This window comes from Galeopterus variegatus, unplaced genomic scaffold (genome assembly GCF_000696425.1).
Source record: "Galeopterus variegatus unplaced genomic scaffold, G_variegatus-3.0.2 Scaffold308, whole genome shotgun sequence".
Classification (NCBI taxonomy): Eukaryota; Metazoa; Chordata; class Mammalia; order Dermoptera; family Cynocephalidae; genus Galeopterus; species Galeopterus variegatus.
In genome coordinates, this window is record NW_007726419.1 from 77,445 (window position 1) to 96,230 (window position 18,786).

At 38.9% G+C, this 18,786-nt stretch overlaps 1 protein-coding gene across 1 annotated transcript in view; it reads left to right on the top strand.

Annotated features, from left to right (window-relative positions):
• Window positions 1-2,113: 2,113 nt before the first annotated feature.
• TINAG (tubulointerstitial nephritis antigen) overlaps window positions 2,114-18,786 on the top strand; it is a 121,525-nt gene continuing 104,852 nt past the window's right edge. Inside the window, exon 1 of the mRNA XM_008567293.1 lies at window positions 2,114-2,219. Within this exon, the coding sequence (XP_008565515.1) occupies window positions 2,114-2,219 (106 nt within the window). The remainder of the gene's footprint in view (window positions 2,220-18,786) is intronic.

Genomic DNA, 18,786 nt, shown 5'->3' on the forward strand with positions numbered 1-18,786 from the left:
GTTTTCTTAAGTGATATTTGTTCCTCGCTTTCTGTTTTGCTATTTGTTTTCTGTGTTTGTTGGTTCCTTAGGTTGCAGCTAGTGTTTTTGTTTGTTTTCTTTTCATGATTGTCATTTTTATTATACTGGTGGGTTTTGATTTTGCTTGGATTATTATGGCTGTGGTAATTATCTTTCAGGGTCCAATCCCAGTACTCCCTTGAGAATTGCTTGTAAGGGTGGTCGTGTGGTGATGAACTCCCGCAGTTTTTGTTTGTCTGAGAAATATACTATTTGCCCTTCATTTTGGAAGGACAGCCTTGCAGGGTAGAGTATTCTTGGTTGGCAATCTTTGTCTTTTAGTATTTTGAATATATCATCCCATTCCCTTCTAGCCTTTAGGGTTTGTGTTGAGAAGTCTGATGTTAACCTGATTGGAGCTCCTTTATAGGTTATTTGATGCTTCTCTCTTGCAGCTTTCAAGATTCTCTCTTTGTCCTTGAGTTTTGTCATTTTGACTATAATATGCCTTGGTGAAGCCCTTTTTGGGTTGAATACGTTTGGAGATCGTTGAGTTTCTTGGATCTGTAGATCTGTGGTTTTTCTTATGTCTGGGAAGTTTTCTGCCACTATTTTGTTGAATATGTTTTCAATACATTCGCCTTTTTCCTCCCCTTCTGGAATACCCATGATTCGGATATTTGAGCGCTTAAGGTTGTCTAATATCTCTCTCTGATTTTCTTCGATAAGTTTGATACTTTTTTCTTTTTTCTTGTCTGCTTGTATTATTCCAAAGAGCCCATCTTCAAGAACCGAGGTTCTCTCTTCAACTTCTGTTATCCTGCTAGTTAAACTTTCCAATGTGTTTTTTATTTTGCTGAATAACTTCTTCAGTTCGGCAAGTTCTGCTACGTTTTTTTTTATGACGGTGATTTCCTTGTACATTTCCTCTTTCAGGTCCTGTATGTTTTTCCTGGTTTCATCATGTTGTCTAGCTGTGTTTTCTTGTATCTCGTTCAGTCTCTTTAGGATTAACACTTGAAATTCCCTGTCATTCATTTCAAGGGCTTCTTGTTCTATAGGATCTAGAGTTTGAGATTTATTGACTTTTGGTGGTGTATTTTCTTGGTTTTTTGCATTTCGGGTATCTCTTTTTGGGTGTTTGTTCATTTTGGCAGGGGTTTTCTCTCGAATCTTGGACCTCCGATTCAATAGATTGGGCTATTGAGCCTTGCAGATCGTTCCTGCCGGCTGTGTACCTGATCTTTCTTTCTTAATTTATTTCTGAGATTCCCCCTCTTTTAGCCAGCCCCCTCCCCACTCTGTGTGCTCAGGACAGGGCTGAGGCGTGTCTTCTACAAACCTTGACTTTCAGTTGAGTCATCAAAGTTGTGCCCTGCCCCGCCCTGCCCAGCAGGTGTCCTGACTCTCTGACTGCCGGGAGTGAACTCCTCGGGGGAGGGTCCCTCAGCACACAATTCCTCTTTGACTCTCCCCAGCACGGGTCAGCCCTTTTGGAGAGCTGAGTAGTAAACTTCAATGTAGCTCGAGGGGCCTCCGGGCTCCCCTCTCCCCACCAGAAATCAGTTAGGGGCTCTTCCAAACTAAGGTCCCCAGAGGTGGAATCTGCCTCTCTGGGAGAGGGAGTTTGTCTGGGGCCGACGCCCAGGGTGTGGTGGAGAGACGATCTGGGCGGGCTCCTTTTCCCTGCCCCCCCGACGCTGGCCGGGGGCTCCCCACGCTACCAGCCCCGTCAGAGATCCGCGGGGAGAGTGGGATTGTAGGCCAGTCCACAGGCCCCGGGGTGCCCCGTGTCGAGGTAAGCAAATAGCACGTCTCAGTGAGGAGTCACGCCAAACAGAGATGGCTGTCCTGCCCTCCCTAAGCCGGCCTTCTCCACCCCCACCCGAGAAAATGGAGGCAGCTTTGATGTGGGCACCTAGCCTGGTGTGGTGGGCAGGGGCCAGGCGGGTGGGGAGCAGTCGGGCTTTGCCCCGCAAGTGGGGCTGGGCTGGGGGTGACTCACAGAGGTCGCAGAATTGGGCCGGTCTGGAGCGCTTCACTCCGCCTCTGCGCAGTCCTTTGCTGGCTTTCCTCTTATTTTTTTTTTCTTATTTCCTGCTGGGCGTCCGCAATGCGCGGGCGGAGGCGGAGGCGGCTGCGGCTCGGGCAGTCCGCGGGGGCCGGCGACTCTGAACATATGGATATTAAGGCCCTGTCTTTACTTGAGTTGCCTGGAAGTTGACTGTAAGACAAGGTTTTAGTGTATGTAGTTTATTTGGGAGGTAATCATTGGAGAGACTGATAAGGGAGTGAGGAAGTAAGCTAGAAAAGGGAAGGAATCAATAAACAATTAAGGTCAGTTACTACAATGGTCAACTGGAGCTCATTTCCATTGAGGGATTTGGGGACAAAAGGTTGAACATGGCTTAGAGTTTATTCAACTTAGAGGAAAGTAAACTGGGGTAGTTATTCTAAAGCTTGACGATTAAATTTTACATTGCTGTGACCTCCCTCTTTGCAAAGCCTTTTTTTTTTGACTTTCCATTATGCATGCCCAAAGGGACCCATTATTTTCTTGTAAAATTTTAATTTGGGGAAAATGGGAAGTCTATTGAATATTGTTCTTTATCATCTATGAAGTAAAGTGCAGGAAGAAAGAGCTAATTGAAAGCTTAAGTAACAAAGGAATATTCTCAGAATTTTATCTATTGGGCAAGCAGAACATTCTGCAATTATGACCTGAAGCATAAATCCTCCTTTAACTAGACTGCTGTGGATTTTCAAATTTGAAACCTTTATCAATCAGAAATTAAATCAACTGTGTGAGAGGATAATTTGGTTTGTAAGAAGGAAAGGTTGTTTTGCTTAGAGCAAGCCCAGAAGCCTTAAAATAATCAACTAGTAATTATGAAATATTTCTGAAAATTTAAAAAATATATTTACATTTTAGGGATTTTCCACATATTCCTGTGTGTGTGTGTGTGTATGTTGTAAAAGTCATTATTCTCCCCTCATGCTTTAGAGTATATTATTCTCAATTTATTTGATCAGAAATTGATTTTTCTTTATTTTATACTTTAAAGAACTCACTTTAATTTCTTCTTATAAAGGTTTTCTAATGGATTTATTTGTAATTGCTCAACATCACCTAAGCACCTGAGTTCAGATTTTCCTTAATTGCAAACTCCGGAGGTAACTTCAAAAAATGTAACTTCACAATAGACAGAGGAAGCTTCACAAATAATTTTTTAAAAAAGAAAGAAAAAGGACAAAAATTTCCAGGGGGTGACAGGTTGTGACTCAGGAATACTGAACATAATCTCTAAAATAAAAACAGCACAAGACTCAACTGAAAAGAAAAAAGAAACCCCTGTGCAATATTTAACCAAGCACATGTTTTGTGGAAGTACTTACAGAAGGCACAGGTTCAGATAATAATGTGCATGGGACTGGAAAATATTCCTCACAAGGCTTAAGAAACCTTTTCAGATTTGAACTGAGTTAAATCACTCAAGGCAGTAGGAATTCCAGAGATTTTGCCAACTCTGTTTTTGAGCCACAGTTCAGTCTTCTTCTTCTTCTTTTTTTTAAATCAGCAACAGTTTTTAGCAGAAATTGAGGAGAAATTGTCAGCAGTTCACATCATTTTTCTGATGAACAGATAAAGTTTATGTACAACCTTTTATGTGGGTCATTTAAGATTAGAGAAGAAATAGATTTTGAAGAACATGTGGTAGACCATGTTCTGAATTTTCTTAAACTGGTCCTCAGTTATAAACACATTAGATGTGTTCAACAGATTTGGAAACAGTACACCACCAAGGACTCAAACGTTTGTTAATTATTACATTCTGTTAATACTCCTAGGGAGAAATTTCTCTTTCCAAGAATTTATTTTTGCATAATACTAGTAACATTGTCTTAAGAGAGAGAAAATTAGAACATGTACACTTTTCTCTGAATTTACAATCCTGCCACTAATCACAGAACTTACTTGTATTATTGCTCCAGTAATACCAAGAAGGGAGATTAAATCCCAATGCTAGAATGTGGCAGGATTGGATTTAAATTCTTGTCCTTTTTTGCTCCAAAGCTTTTTTTTTTTTTAACTCTATAAGTGTTTTTTCACTTTTCTTTTGACTAGCATCAAACAGATAGCACTCCCTTGGAAAGCACATCCCCTTCTGCAAGGGAACATCACTAGCAGCTATTGAACGGAGATCACGACAGGTAGGAACATTTCCACCAGCTCAGTCTTTACATAGCTTCAAGTCTTTTGTTTTTTGGATTAATAATTCATCTCCACTTGCTCTATGAGCAGGAATTCTGAATGACCAACCACATCCTGACATTGCCTCTGGTTCCCCTTGCTCAAAGCCTCCATTATATGAGTTAAAACACCCCTTTGGGAACTAAGTTCCACTTCTCCCAGCCTATCTTGATGGGCACCGTACTACTCAAGCAATTCTTCCCAAATTAACAAAATCTACTTCCAGGTGACTTGTTTCTTGATGTATGGACATAGTTCTGTATTTTTGTTCTTAAAAATTCTGCCTTACTTGGCTCTCTCCATCATGTAGAGAAGGACATAGAGATTATGAGCATTTCAGTGGTATGCCAGCTGTCCTTCACTACTTCTGTACATGTTAGTGCTTTACCACTGTGATAGTGAAAACTTCTGTTACATCACACCATTCCCCGAAGAGTCAAGAAAGCCTAGTGTGATTTGTTTACCATTTCAGAACACACTTACTAAATCACTCTCAATAGTATACATAAAGGGCTGCCTCAAATTAAGATCAGCCTGAACACATATTTACCTGCAAAGAGAAATCCAGTGTGCTTCCCAAGATTTCTGTGAATTCCCAAAGACTTTTATTTTTTGCAGCCTCCTCTTGATCAAATTCCCAGCTTATATGGAACATTCATGTTTTACTTTGCATCTTGTGGCTACACTCTTAGAGTGTTCTCAGTGTGGGTCACAATCTGTTTATTTGATAATCCCCACCTAAAAGTGCCCTTCAAGTAAAAGGTGTAATACATACTTTAACTGGATATTTGTGGGTAATGGTGAGGGCTGGGGGAGACAAGGACCCATAGCATGGCTTCAAATGGCAAGCTGCTTAAATTGGATTTTGGACTTCACTGTTCTTAAAAGGAAATGAGCCATTTATGTGAAATTGGTGTCTTCTGTTTCCATCTTGGGGCTTGGGGCCCTTCTTCCACCCTCTCTCTCCTTATCTCCACTCTATCCACAAACTGCATCTTAATTTTTACAACTCTGTTTCAATATTTCTTTTTGTTTCTTTTCTTTATCCATCTGTCTGGCTAGGCTAAGGCCTGGAATTCTCACAGCACCAATTGTCTAGCTCTTACTCCTGCTTGTGATGCCAATTGTAAAGCTAGGTGACCACACCAGTTGTCTGGCTCTTTTACTTGCCAGTAAACCCATACTGACTGGGCCAATTCCCTAGCTAGGGCTGGGTCTGGAGCCCACAGACCCCTCAAGCCCATTTGCAGACTGAGCCACAAACCCTTCACATGCCAGGCTGGGTCCCCAGACCCCTCACACACCAGGCGGGATCACCAGATCCCTTCATGCAGGTCTATGAGCTAGGTAACGGGCCAAAAGGTCCTTGGAAGCTGAGGTTTGGAAAAGCATGGTCATGCTTACAGTGGCTGCCCCAGGCAGTAAACACCAGCCAAAGTGGTGGTGCTGCACAGGTGCACTAACTCCATCCCCCACCCCACCCCAGTTTGTTTACTGAACCACCCCCAACCGGCCCTGAGGTGAGGGGAGCCTGATTAAAATATTCTATTTTCCCAGCACCATCCAAGTGGTTTATTGTTTTTCCTGAATAAAAATAGTTTCTTTCCTCAGAGCCCCACCTAAGAGAGAGAATAATAATAAGCCACACCATTGGTCTTCAGAAAGTAGTATCCAAAAATATTAGCTAAAAATCTACCATGGCTTTTATCACTTCTTTTTCCTTTATAGAAAGTGAAATTATTACAAAACTTGAGCAAAATGGAATCATCATAGTTAGAAAAACCCCCAAAACCCAAACCAACGGCCTACTATGGAGGTGCTCTTTCCAGCATCCTTTGCCAGAGCTGGCAGTAAGAATGGATACTAACGTACCATGACAGGCTGCTCTTCAGCTCCATTCATGTATTCAAACTTTCCATCTTCTCAGCTCCTCTTGGTCACTAACAGGCTCAGGTTCTCCCTCATTGCCAGACCCCTTCTGCTCAGCAACTTGAGTTTGGACCACATCCTCGGCTCTGATCTGAAACATTCCTGAGGGGCTGATCCCTTAGCTCTGTGGTTTTCCATTCTATTCAGGTCTCTGGTGCAACTGTGGTGATCTCAGGCCCTAGGGCCAACCTGTACAGGAAAGGGGTGCAGTTCACTTGACTGAAACCATTGGGAGTCTCATTGATTGTCATTTATTGATTATTAAACTATGGTGAAGGTGACCTATGCTTTCTGCCTTATCTTAGAAGTAGATAGTAATATTGAGAGAAACACTAAAAAGTGTTGTTGATTGAAAATACAGTTGACTTTCTGGGAAAATGCCCAGAAAATTTTTCAGCGTCTATTGACTGGGCATATGGGAGTTGTATTTACTTTAGAAGTTTTAAATGGAGCAGAATATATGAGGCTCAGGTTGCATATCAGCTCTGAAACACGAAGTCATTTTTGTTACAAAAGTTACCTTTTTTAGGCTTCTGAAAAATATTACATGTCAGGCCATTTTCTAAGTGAGTGCTTCATCTCAATAATTAATAAAAGATATAAATGTAAACTGCAGCTGAGTGAATTGTCCTTTCAGCTCACATCCTACTTTCATTATGCCTAGAACCAGAATTTAACTAAGAGAATATGCTTTGTATACTTGATAAGCTTCTGCTTTATTGGACTGCTCTGGGGAAAGAATTTCAAATATTTCAATAAGAACTTCCATTTGCTGTTAGGGCCAGCCCAGACACAACCTCAGTGAAGGTTTTCTAGGCAAACACTTCCCAGTCAACTCCTGGGGCATGACAGCTGATTAGGCAGTCATCTCAGAACTTTGTCTTTGGAAGTGTCTACTTGTGGAGTGGACACACTCGCACAAGTAGACACACTCCTGTACCTTATCCCTATCAGCTGAATTATATATAAGCATTGTTTTTTCATTCTGATGATTCTGGAATAATCTAAACTTCTTTTTAAATATTTTAACGTGGACTAATCAACACCAGTGTGATGGTATATGGGTTATATCAACCCAAGGTGTAAGGGGTTGAGACCACCCTTCCTAGCCAAAATGGCAAACATCTAACATCAGTCTCTTCCCATACTTATGGTAGAATCTTTTCCTGATCATAATCTAGAGCTATGGAGTTTAGGTTTGGCTTCAGAATCCTCTACACGGAATTTCAGGCAGCCCTAACAAAATGGTTGTAGTTTATGTTCAAGATGAAGCCTATTACCATCCTTGCCCTAAAGTGTTGCAAGTTAGCCCTTTGGCATCCCTTTCCTCTGTTCTTTTCTTTGTACCTCCTGAAGGATCATTTCTTCTGGTTGCCAACTCAGATCCCCAGTGCCCTTTTTATGCCCAGGCAAGTGGGGTTTATGCCCTGAGCTCTGCACTTCAGGAAGCCCTGAGCTTTGGAACACCTTTCTCAAATTTTCTACACCCCTCTTTGATTACTGGAATGAGCCTGGCTTGGCAGTGCCACCCAGTCAGGGCACCCTGGGTTTGGACAAGGAACCGCATGGGCCCTAGTTCCTGTTTCCCCCATGCAGAGTGTCGACTCTTCATTCTTTGCGTGGGCCAACCAGGTACTCTAAGACCCCCAGAGACTCATGCTTAGAGATACGTCCCAATGCCAGGCTCTGGGAGAGCAGTTTGGTGAGTAGATCATTCTAGCTGTACTTTGTTCTTTCTTTCACAGAGTCATTCAAGATTGGGCATCCACACGATGCTGACAGTTCAATTTTTGCTTATTCGAATTACTTCTATACAGAGGAGCTCCACAAAACATAATCTTGTAGTTAACACCATTCATGATCTACTCATTTTTTCTTCCTACCAACTTCTCAAAACACTTATTTTCTCTTATTGCACAAAAGAAAATATTCTTGCAATCCTTCCAAAATTAAAATTTACTTGTCTTGTCTCCTAGTGCCATTAGGACCCACTCTTATTGGTTGGCTTAACAAGGGACATGAACTTCATTCTGGTCAATGAGATTAAAGAACAAGTCTACTTAGGGGCTTGTACGAAGGATTTTTTTTTCTTTTTTCTTTTCTTTTTTTGCTTTTAAAAAGAGATGCAATAGGCGAGTGATATCTGCAAGGTGGTGGAATAGGAAGGCCCATATTCTCCTTCCTCCCATGAACATACCAATTTAACAAGAATACATGGGCCAATTCCCTTTGCAAGAAATCAAGAAACCAGTTAATAGGCTCCTGTACTCCAGCAAGCATGAAACAAGATGCATCAAAGATTACAGGAAAGTCTGTGGCACCCTCTTGCCATAGTCCCTACCACCGCCCCCCTCCACCAGCCCCAGCCCAATGCCATGCAATCAGGAGGAAACTCTGAGCTCACAGCTTCTTCCTATGGAGAAAGAAGGTTGTACTTTATGTGCCATGTTCTGAGTTTTGGAAGGGACTGGTATCTTCCTTGCCTGTCTTGGAACACTAATGAGACCTGGCATAATCTATATATATTGGAGCCCTTGAGGACAAAAAGTGCTGAGCAGCATGCTGCTCCAGATGGCCTGTAACTGAGCAGACAGAAGCTGATACAGAGTGGCAGACACTCCATCAGGGGCAAGGAGAAGAGTGCAGTGTATATCCAACATTCCAGCTTTTCAAGAGGCTGACCAAAGGACTGGTTTCTGTCTCTCCTGTCTTGGAGCACAGATAGGATCTAGTAAACTCTAGATGCCTGGAGGGCACTGAGAACAAAAACAACAAAAAAGACCTGGATGGCATGTTGATGCTTCAGAGGAACTGTGATGAAGCAGACAGACCCCAAAGAGAATAAGAGATTATGAGCTCCTGACAAAAAGAAACAGGCAAATCCCTCTAATTAGGAATTTGCATGCACAAGTCAAGAGAAGACACATTCACAGAAAAAATTTGAGAGGCCCTCAGAATCTCCAGCCAGCCTGATTGTGAAGATCTTTTCCTATATGAAGCCAGTTTGTAAAGACTGGAAGAGGTGGCTTTTTTCCCCTAAATGCATGGATACTAGCACAAGGTTACAAGGAACATGAAGAAATAGAGAAAAGTGGCCCAATAAAAGGAACAAAATAAATCTCCAAAAACTGACCATAATTAAATAAAGGTATAGAATTACCTGATGAATAATTCAAAATAACCATCACCAAGATGGTCAATAAGCTCACAAGAATGATGTATAGACAAAATAAGGTAGAAAGAGATAACAACTAGATAAAAAGAAATATAAAATATAACAAAGAACCAAAGAGAAATTTTGGAGCTGAAGCATATAATAACTGAACTGAAAAATTCATTACAGAAGGGTTCAACAGCAGAATTAGTGAAGCAAAAGAAAGAATCAGTGAACTAAAGGCAGGTGATTTGAAAGTATCTTGTCAGAGGAAGAAAAAGAATAAAAAATAGTAAAAAAACTCTATGTTTTATGTAAACCTTACCCAATAGAAGACATGCAAAGGAAACTGAGAAAAGAATTAAGTATATTACAACAACAAAAAATTAATAAATCACAAAGGAAGACAGCAAGAGAAGAAAAGAGCGACAGAAGAGCTAAGTGACACACAGAAAACATTGAACCAAACTGAAATACTAAGTCTTTTCCTATCAGTAATCACATGAAATGTAAATGGATTAAACACACTGAAGGTTAAAGTACAAAAAAAAAGATATTAAATGTAAATGGTAACCAAAGGAGAGCAGGGGTAGCAATACTTACATCATAAAAAATAGACTTTAAGTCAAAAAACTATCACAAAACATGGAGAAGAACAGTATGTAATGATAAAATGATCAATTCATCAGGATGATACAGCAATTATAATTATTTATGCACCCAACCTCACTCAGGGCATCTAAAAATATGAAGTGAACATCGATACAACTGAAGGGAGAAATAGACAGCAATTCAATAATAGTAGGAGATTCTAATATTCTGCTTTCAGTAATGGCTAGAACATACAAACAGAAGATCAGTAACGAAATAGAGGATGTGAATAACACTATAGTCCAAATGGAATTAACAGGCATATATAGAACATTCTACCTAATGACAGAAGAATACCCACTCTTTTCAAGTGCACATGTAACATTTTCTAGGATAGATCACATATTTGGTCACAAAACAAAACTTAACAAATATGAAGAGATTGGAATCATACCAAATATCTTTTCCCAATACAAAGGAATGAAACTAGAAGTCAAGAGCAGAAGAAAAACTAAAAAATTTACAAATACATGGAAAACAAACAAACAAACCTCTTGAACAGCCAATGGGTCAAGGAAGAAATCAAAAAGGAAATTAGAAAATATCTTGAGACAAATTAAAAGCAAATCTCAACATACTTATGAGATACAGCAAAAGCAGTCCAAAGAGGGAAATTTATAGTGATAACTGCCCACATTAAAAATAAATACCTCAAATAAGTGTCCTAACTCTATACCTCAAGGAGCTGGAAAACAATCACACTAAGTTAGCAGAGGAAGGAAATAATAAAGATGAGAGCAGAAATAAACAAAATAGAGAATAGAAAAACAATAGAAAAAAATGGTGAAACTAATAGTTGACTTTTTGAAATGATAAACAACATTGTTAAAATTTTAGCTAAACTAAGAAAAAAGAGAGAAAACTCAAATAAATGAAATCAAAAATGAAAGAGGAGACTTTACAACTAATACCACAGAAATACAAAGGATCATAAAACACTACTATGAACAATTATATGGCAACAAACTGGATAACCTAGAAAAAAATGGATAAATTCCTAGACATATACAAACTACCAAGACTGAATCGTGAAGACATATAAAGTTTGAACAGACCTATAACTAGTAAGGAGATTAAATCAGTAATCAAAAGTACCTGACAAAAAAGTCTCAGACCAATGGTTTCACTGGTGAGTTTCATCAAACATTTTAAAAAAGAATTAATGCCAATCCTTCTCAACCTCTTTCAAAAAATTCTGAAAGGGAACACTTCCAAATTCATTTTGTGAGGCCAGCACAACCCTGACGCCAAAACCAGAAAAAGATACAGTAAGAAAAGAATACTAAGGTCAACATACTTGATGAATATAGATGAAAAAAATCTTTGACGAAACCCTAGTAAACCAAATTCAATGGCACATTAGAAGGATCATACACTCTGACCAAGTGCAATTTACCTCTGAATTGCAACGATGATTCAACATACAAAATTCAATCAATGTGACACCTCACATTAACTGAAGGAAGCATAAAAATCACATGATCATTTCAAAAGATTCAGTAAAAGTATTTGATAGAATTCAACACCCTTATATTAAAAGCATTCAAAAAACCAGGTATGGAAAAATTATTACGTCAACATAACAAAGGCCATATATGAAAAGCCTACACCTAACATTATACTGAATGATGAAAAAATGAAGTTTTTTTTTTTTTCTTTTAGATTAGGAACAGGGCTTTTCATATTAGATTGGGGCAAGGATGTCCACTTGCCTCTTCTATTCAACATAGTACTGGAAGTCCTAGTTAGAGCAATTTGGCAAGAAAAAGAAATAAAGAGCATCCAGATTGGAAGGGAAGAAGTAAAATTATCTCTGTTAACATATGACATAATCTTATATGTAGAAAACCCTAAATACTCCTGAAAAATGTAAGAACTAAAAAAAAAAATTGATTAAAATATCAGGATACAAAACCAACATATAAAAATCAGTTGTGTTTCTATGTACTGACAATAAACAAGCTGAAAGGAAGATTGAGGAAACAATCTCATTCACAATAGCATTAAAAAGAATAAAATACTTAGGAATAAATTTATTCAAGAAGGTGAAAGACTTGTATACCTCAAACTATAAAATATTGCAAACTAAGACACAAATAAATTGAAGGACATCTCATGTTCATGAATCAGAAGACCTGATATGGCTAAAATGTTTGTACTACCCAAATAAATCTACAAATTATTCTGAAACTGTTATGTGTGTATAATGTGGAATAAAGCAAATGAATAAGTACAGAATATTCTAATTCTATTATCCTCTGGATCATTAGAAGCTCACATTCTCAGTGTGGGAGCAAAGATATGCAAATGTAAAACAGAAAACTAAACACTCTGCAATCCTGAGTTTGAATTGGGATGTTAGTACAGATATCTAGCTCTGTTCACTGAGGATGCTTAGAAATGATAACTGATCCAATATCAATAAACATCTCTAACACCCTGACTTTGGTCTCCAAATAATATATTCCATGAAGAGAAATCAATGATTTTTGGACAAATGGCTTCTTTACATTCTGGGGCAGAAAAAGTACAACATGAGCAAGAAAGCTAACAAAGACAACCAGAGTCATGCTAGGAGAGCGTAGAGCCAGCTTGAAGAGGCTCTCACTGGCCAAAGATGGAATAATTTAAGTTTCAGTAAGGATGAAACTGAAATGGATTTAAACCCACACATTTATAATAATATTAAGAGATAAATTTATACATCATATCGGAAGATGACAGGAAGCTAATTCATTATCTCGAAAACTGGGTAAGTGAAAGAAAAGAATCAAGCTTTATCCTGGTTTTCCTATGTGAACAGTAGCATGGACAATTAAGTAGTAGATGAAGAGAAACATCTTCTTCTAAATTTATTCCAGCTAATAAATGAAAATAAAATAATAGAGTATTATCATTTTGCAACCCCCAATGAATGAATGGATCTAGCAATTGAGCATCATTGGCTGCAAACATCAGAAAAGAAGAAAAACTGGATATTGTGTGCCTCCTGATTAAGGAGCATAACACAACCCTAAAGTCTTTTTTGAACTGATTGAAGCTATGTCTAATCAAGTTTCTGCACCCAGCTGCCAATTTTTAGGCCATGCAGAGGATAGAGGGATGCGTTAAACGGTCCCGTGGAGATGTAATCAACAAAATGCAGACCATGGGAAACTGCACAGGTTAAAAAAAAAAACCTCAGTTCTTCAGGAGCTATATTGTTAGATAAATAAATAAGTAAGTAAGTAAGTAAGTAAATAAATAAATAAATACATAAAGAGAGAAAAGGAGGGAGAAAGAAATGGAGAAGGAGCCTTTAGATTCAAACAGAATTTAAAAACTTAAGAGGAAAAAGACAGATAAGAATAGGGTCCAGGGATTAAAAACTTGGGTGGTAAAAACATGATGTAACGTGAGGAAGCAATGACACTAAAGGTCAGGTTACTCTCGGGAAGAGAGAGGATGCAGAGATTGGGGCTGGGCATGCGGAGGGGTTTCTAGGGTGACTGGCAAAATTCTGATTTTTGACCTGGGGTTTATAAGGGTATTCACCTTACAATAACTTAGTAAGCTGGGGTGGAGGGGGGAGAGAAAACACTAAGCATCTATATGTAAATTCTAAGTATATCACGTGTCCATAACAGTAAAACAACCACTACAACAATCATAATCGTAATAGTCGTTAAAACTAGTTGATTTCTTATTATGTGCTAATCATAATTTTAAGTTACTTACTTACTTATATTATGTCTTTATTTACTATTATTATTTTCATTTTACAGGTGAGGAAACTGAGGCAGAAAGATGTTAAGTAACATGACTAAGTTCACAGTTTCTAAGCCCCCTTGGAGTCAAATTTATATTCATGTAAGAAAGATATCTGTCTTACTCAGGTAGCAAAAGGGGATTTCAGGGGCATGGTGCAGAAAATACGTTTTGAGTTTATTAATTGATTCATTCCATTCTTTCACAAAGTTGTGTTGTTGTTATTGAGCATCTTCTCTGTGCCGGGCACTGTGTCAGGGGCTGGGCTGCAGTGGAATATGGAGTGATTGCTATCAGGGATCTCAGGTTGCTCTCAGATGGCTGTAAGGCAGACGGTACCACAAGACTGTTTAGCAGTGGGATGGACAATGCTTTATTGAGGAATGGAGGTTTAAGCTGAGACTGAGGATGAGTACAGTTCCCCAGGCTGAGGAGGATGGAAGTACTTGTATCAGCAGAGGGGGATCTACAAGTGTAGACTTTGGGGTACAGACAAGGAGGGTACACGTCAGGAACGTGGAAAGGGTTTCTGAGGTTTTCTCAGAAAAAACTGATGTATATAAACCTCAACTCTATTCACGCAGATCCTGTTTAAGGACTAGTGACATTAGAAAAAAAAAAAAAAAAAAACAAACCAAACCAAAATTAAATCTAAAAATTAGCATACAAAGTGAACCTAGAATGAACTGAACTTACAATGAAAAAAAATCTCTTTCCTCTCTCTCTCTCTCTCTCTCTCTCTCTCATTTAAATCGAATTACATGCAGAGTCAATAAATTTAGGGGAGAGTGAGGCAGGTGACTCTGAACCAATCTGAACTAAAATTAAACCACATTCAGTCTTGTTCAGTGTAAAACTAGAGGGCTGAATTAGTGCCACTGTGAAGGAGTTCATGACATCACGTTTTATTGCATTATTAAAAGTTTCAGAAAAGAGAAGTAACAAGTTTCCATCATGAGAAGGGTTTGAGAGACTGTCACTCTATGACAACAACCCCTATGTTGAGGAGATCAGCCTGGGTGAACTCAAAGGTTCTCTCTGTTTTTTTTTTTTGTTTGTTTGTTTTAATGAGAACATTGGAGACGAGTATTTCATTTGTTCTGAGTACATCTGGAGGCTCTTGACTGTGTTTTGATAACTGTCTTTAAACTTAGAGCGACTGATTTGAGGAACATCCCCTCTGACCACAGGAAGGCACACAGGTCCAGGGGCCCCCGGCCTGCTGGCACAGGTGGCCTCTATCTGCCTCAGGCTCAGCCCTGATGGAGGCTGGGGCTCATCTCCCAGCACTTGACAGCCTCGTTCCCTACTCTCACAGCCACTGCCTCTCCTTGGGACTCAGTTTCTTCATCTATAAAATGAAGATTCCCCTCACCCCCACTCCCCACCCCACCAGTGATAGCTCAGAACCCTCCTGGCATTTACACTCTGGGATTCTCTGATTAATATGTACCAACCAAAGTTTCACTAAACAAAAATGATTGTGTGAGGTTGTTAACCTTGACCCACAGGCCCAGGGAGTCTCAGTCAAAGCTTCAAACTTCACTAGCAAACCATTCATTAACCAAGATGTCTAAATCCTGAGTTATACAAGGGTACTTCAAAAACTCATGGAAAAATAGAATTAAAAGTTAATATGAATCTTTTCCTGAACTTTTTGAAGACCCTTCCTATGACATGATGTTCCTAGGCAATGGGCAATGGAACTTCTCAACTGTGAAAGAAGTCTCCCTCGTAGACCCCATCACTGTACCCAGTTACCTGTGCGGTAAATCTTGCTTTTGCCCTATTTGTTCATAAGCTTTATTACCTACGGGTTTCCCTCATTTTTTTCTTGCTCAGATGCTACTAATATTTTCTTCATGTGTATAATTTATATTATTATTTGCATTTTATGTTTTGCCATTAAGATTCTTCTGAGCTTGAGTTTTGCTTTTGTTTTTTCCTTCCTTATTCTAAAATGGATTTCTGAGGTAAAAACAAAAGAGTGTTGGCTCTGGAATAAGACAGACTAGGTTTAAATCCACTTTTCCACTTATTAGGGTATATTTTTGGAAGATTGTTATCTCTTTGAGTTTCTGTTTTCAAATCTGTGAAATGGAGTAATAATACCTACTTTATACTGTTGCTGTGAGAATTAAATGAGATAATAGTGAAAATAGCTGGGGTAATATCCTATACAGTAAAGATTAGTTTCTGTGCCTTCCTTCATATTACTAAGAATAAGCCCATTAAGTGTCTTTACCCTTTATTTTCTTTTAACCTTACTCATATGCAGCCAAGCTCTACAGTTAGAGCAGTCCAAGGGAAGGAAGGAATCTATCATGTATGTGTCCATTCATGCTCAGTTCAACATGGTGTTTGAGTCTGTGATTTAGAATACTGTGCTTTTTTTGCCCTCAATATCTATGACATACCCAGGCATGTTTGAGAAATTATAGCTATGCTTTCCTTTTTCCCTCTTTGAAGTGATGCCTAATAATTTATCTATTTCATACCCTTTTTTTCTAGGAACTCTGCCAACTGGCCCACCCACACACTTATGCGCCATCTACGTAGTCATCGTGGGAGCTGTGGTGTACATACAACTGTTGTGCACCTCCCAGGCCACAGTGGGGTGGTGAAGGAATAAAGCCCTGGCTCAGAAATCTAGCTCGGTCCATATTTAATTGGTTATGATGAGCACATGTCTCAGGCTGGACGAATAAACTTATCCACCAGAAATTTGGATATATGTGGCTGAATATTGAACAGTCCTAGAAGTTTTCAGAGCTATTTTCCACCGCGGATATGGGTAAATAGAGAAGAATTATTTGTAATGAGAGAGACGAACACAGGAAATGCATAGAGGGAAATAGAGATGAGAAGGCCTAACGTAAATTCCTCCTCGCCTGGCCTTGTAGCAACTGGTTCCATTGGTTCCAAGGGGACACTGGCCTTCCTGCTTTCTTTGCACCCTTCCAATGAATATCCCACTTTTGCTCAAACTAGTTCAAGTTGAATTTTGTTACTTGTAACTAAAAAAGTTCAACTTACTGATGGTGATATTAAGACTCACAGCCTGCTAATTTGGGTGGCCACTGCAGCATTAGAGACAAATAACTTCTTCCCAAAGGTTTCACCGTGTATATGTTTCTGGCAGCATTTTTTACCCCCAATAAGTAAATCTATGTTCTAATAATGTTCAGATATGGGCTTCCAATTCACTTTCAGCTTAGCTTATACTTACTAAAGAGTGTGGTTCATTAGAGTAAATTGGAACATTTTGTGGGAACATCTGTCAGTAAGAGTTTGTCTGAGTTAAGCAAATTCCGGATGGGGTTCTAGTACCAGACTCTTAGGATCAATTTAAACCACCTCAGTGTATGACAACCATAAACCTTTCATCGCATTAGAACACCTATTGTATATAGAAGAAAGAGTGTTTCATAGGAATAAACAAAAAATCACTCAGATATATGGAAAGTAGATATGTTGTCTGTAAGTAAAAGCATCAATTCTATATTAAGCTGTCTTTTTTTGAATCATGATTTTGTCACTTAGCAACTGTGTGACTTTGGACAAGTTATTTAAACTCACTGTACCTCAGTTTCAAAGCTGTAAAAGGGGAACAAAATGAATAGTAATTTAAGATACCATGAAGCATATATGAAGTAGTACATGTAAAGTTGTCTGGCTTAAAGTAATAGCTCCATAAGTGTTAGCTATTATTCTTATTATTACAGCTATGTAGCCTTAGCCTGGTTTAAAAATTCTTGTGTTCCTTAATCCCTAATTAAAGTCAATATTCTCAAGTTATTTATAACTCTAAAATCTGATTCATTTACTTATATTAATATTTTTTAATTGCATGCAGAAATTTTTATATCAGGTGAAGACAGGTGATAGAAAAAATGTTTAATTTCCTATCTTTGTAAGTTTAGTGTCTAGTGGAAGATCTGTGGCAATAGTTGAAAAAGGTTAAGAAATAATTAAAACATCAAAATCAAGTAAATAGAATTATACCACAAGTGCAAGTTGATGCTAAAAATATTTACCGTATGTACAAGGATCTCGCCTATTTTCCTTACAACAAATACTCGAATGTGTGAATTACTGGTGTAAACGGAAGAGATGGAAGTTTCAGAGGGTGAGTTTTTGCTGAAATTAAAGGCACGCAGAGGCAAGTGTTTAAAGAGATGAAACAGATGGATCACTTAAGGACGGGAGAAGCATCATAAAAGACCCAGAGTAGGAGGTGGAGATATTCTGCGTGTTTTTCAACAAATAATATCTGAGCACCTGGCATGTGCTATGCACTCTTAGTCACTGAATTTGCAAAGACAAATAGAAACACTACTGACAGAAAACTTACACTCTAGAGCAGCAGACAATGAATAGCTGCAATAGGGAATGGGGGACAATTCTTTGCAAATATTAAACCCACACATTTTCATATTCCTTCTTACCATGTTTCCTTGCAGCCCTCTCCATGGCTAAGCCACAAGCTTCCTACCCTAGGAAGGAGAAGGAAGGTATTGCTTAGAAAAGAGGACACTGATTAGTCTTAAAATTTAAAGCTGACTTTCTCAACCTTTTTATGAAGTCAGTAGCTGTGTAAGAGGTCATGAGAAAAAAAATAATTTTATAAATTACTTTATCTTCCTTTAGCATATCAGGAGATAAGTGAAGGACTGGATTGACAAGGTAGACTCTCCATGCCAGAGGTAGAGAGATCTCAAGATATTGGGGGAAAAATAGAAAGCCAGACATAGCCTTGAGGTTGGTGAGAGAAGAGGATAAAAGGACGTAGCATGGGAGAAGACGAAAACCCCTGGAAGAATCCTAACCTTCAGCTTGATGCCACATCCAAATGGTTTCTGCATGGTTGAGCGGAGGAGCAACAGGAGGAAGCCAGGTTGCCTCTGCCTCCCAAGGCCCATGGTCAGAATCAGGTGACCCAGAGATTCTCAGGTCAATCAGAGATGTTAATGAGCCCAGAGAGCAAGCAGAGGCTTATGTTCAGAATAAAGAGGCTATGCATTCTGGGCTTTAAGCCTGAGCCTAATAACTG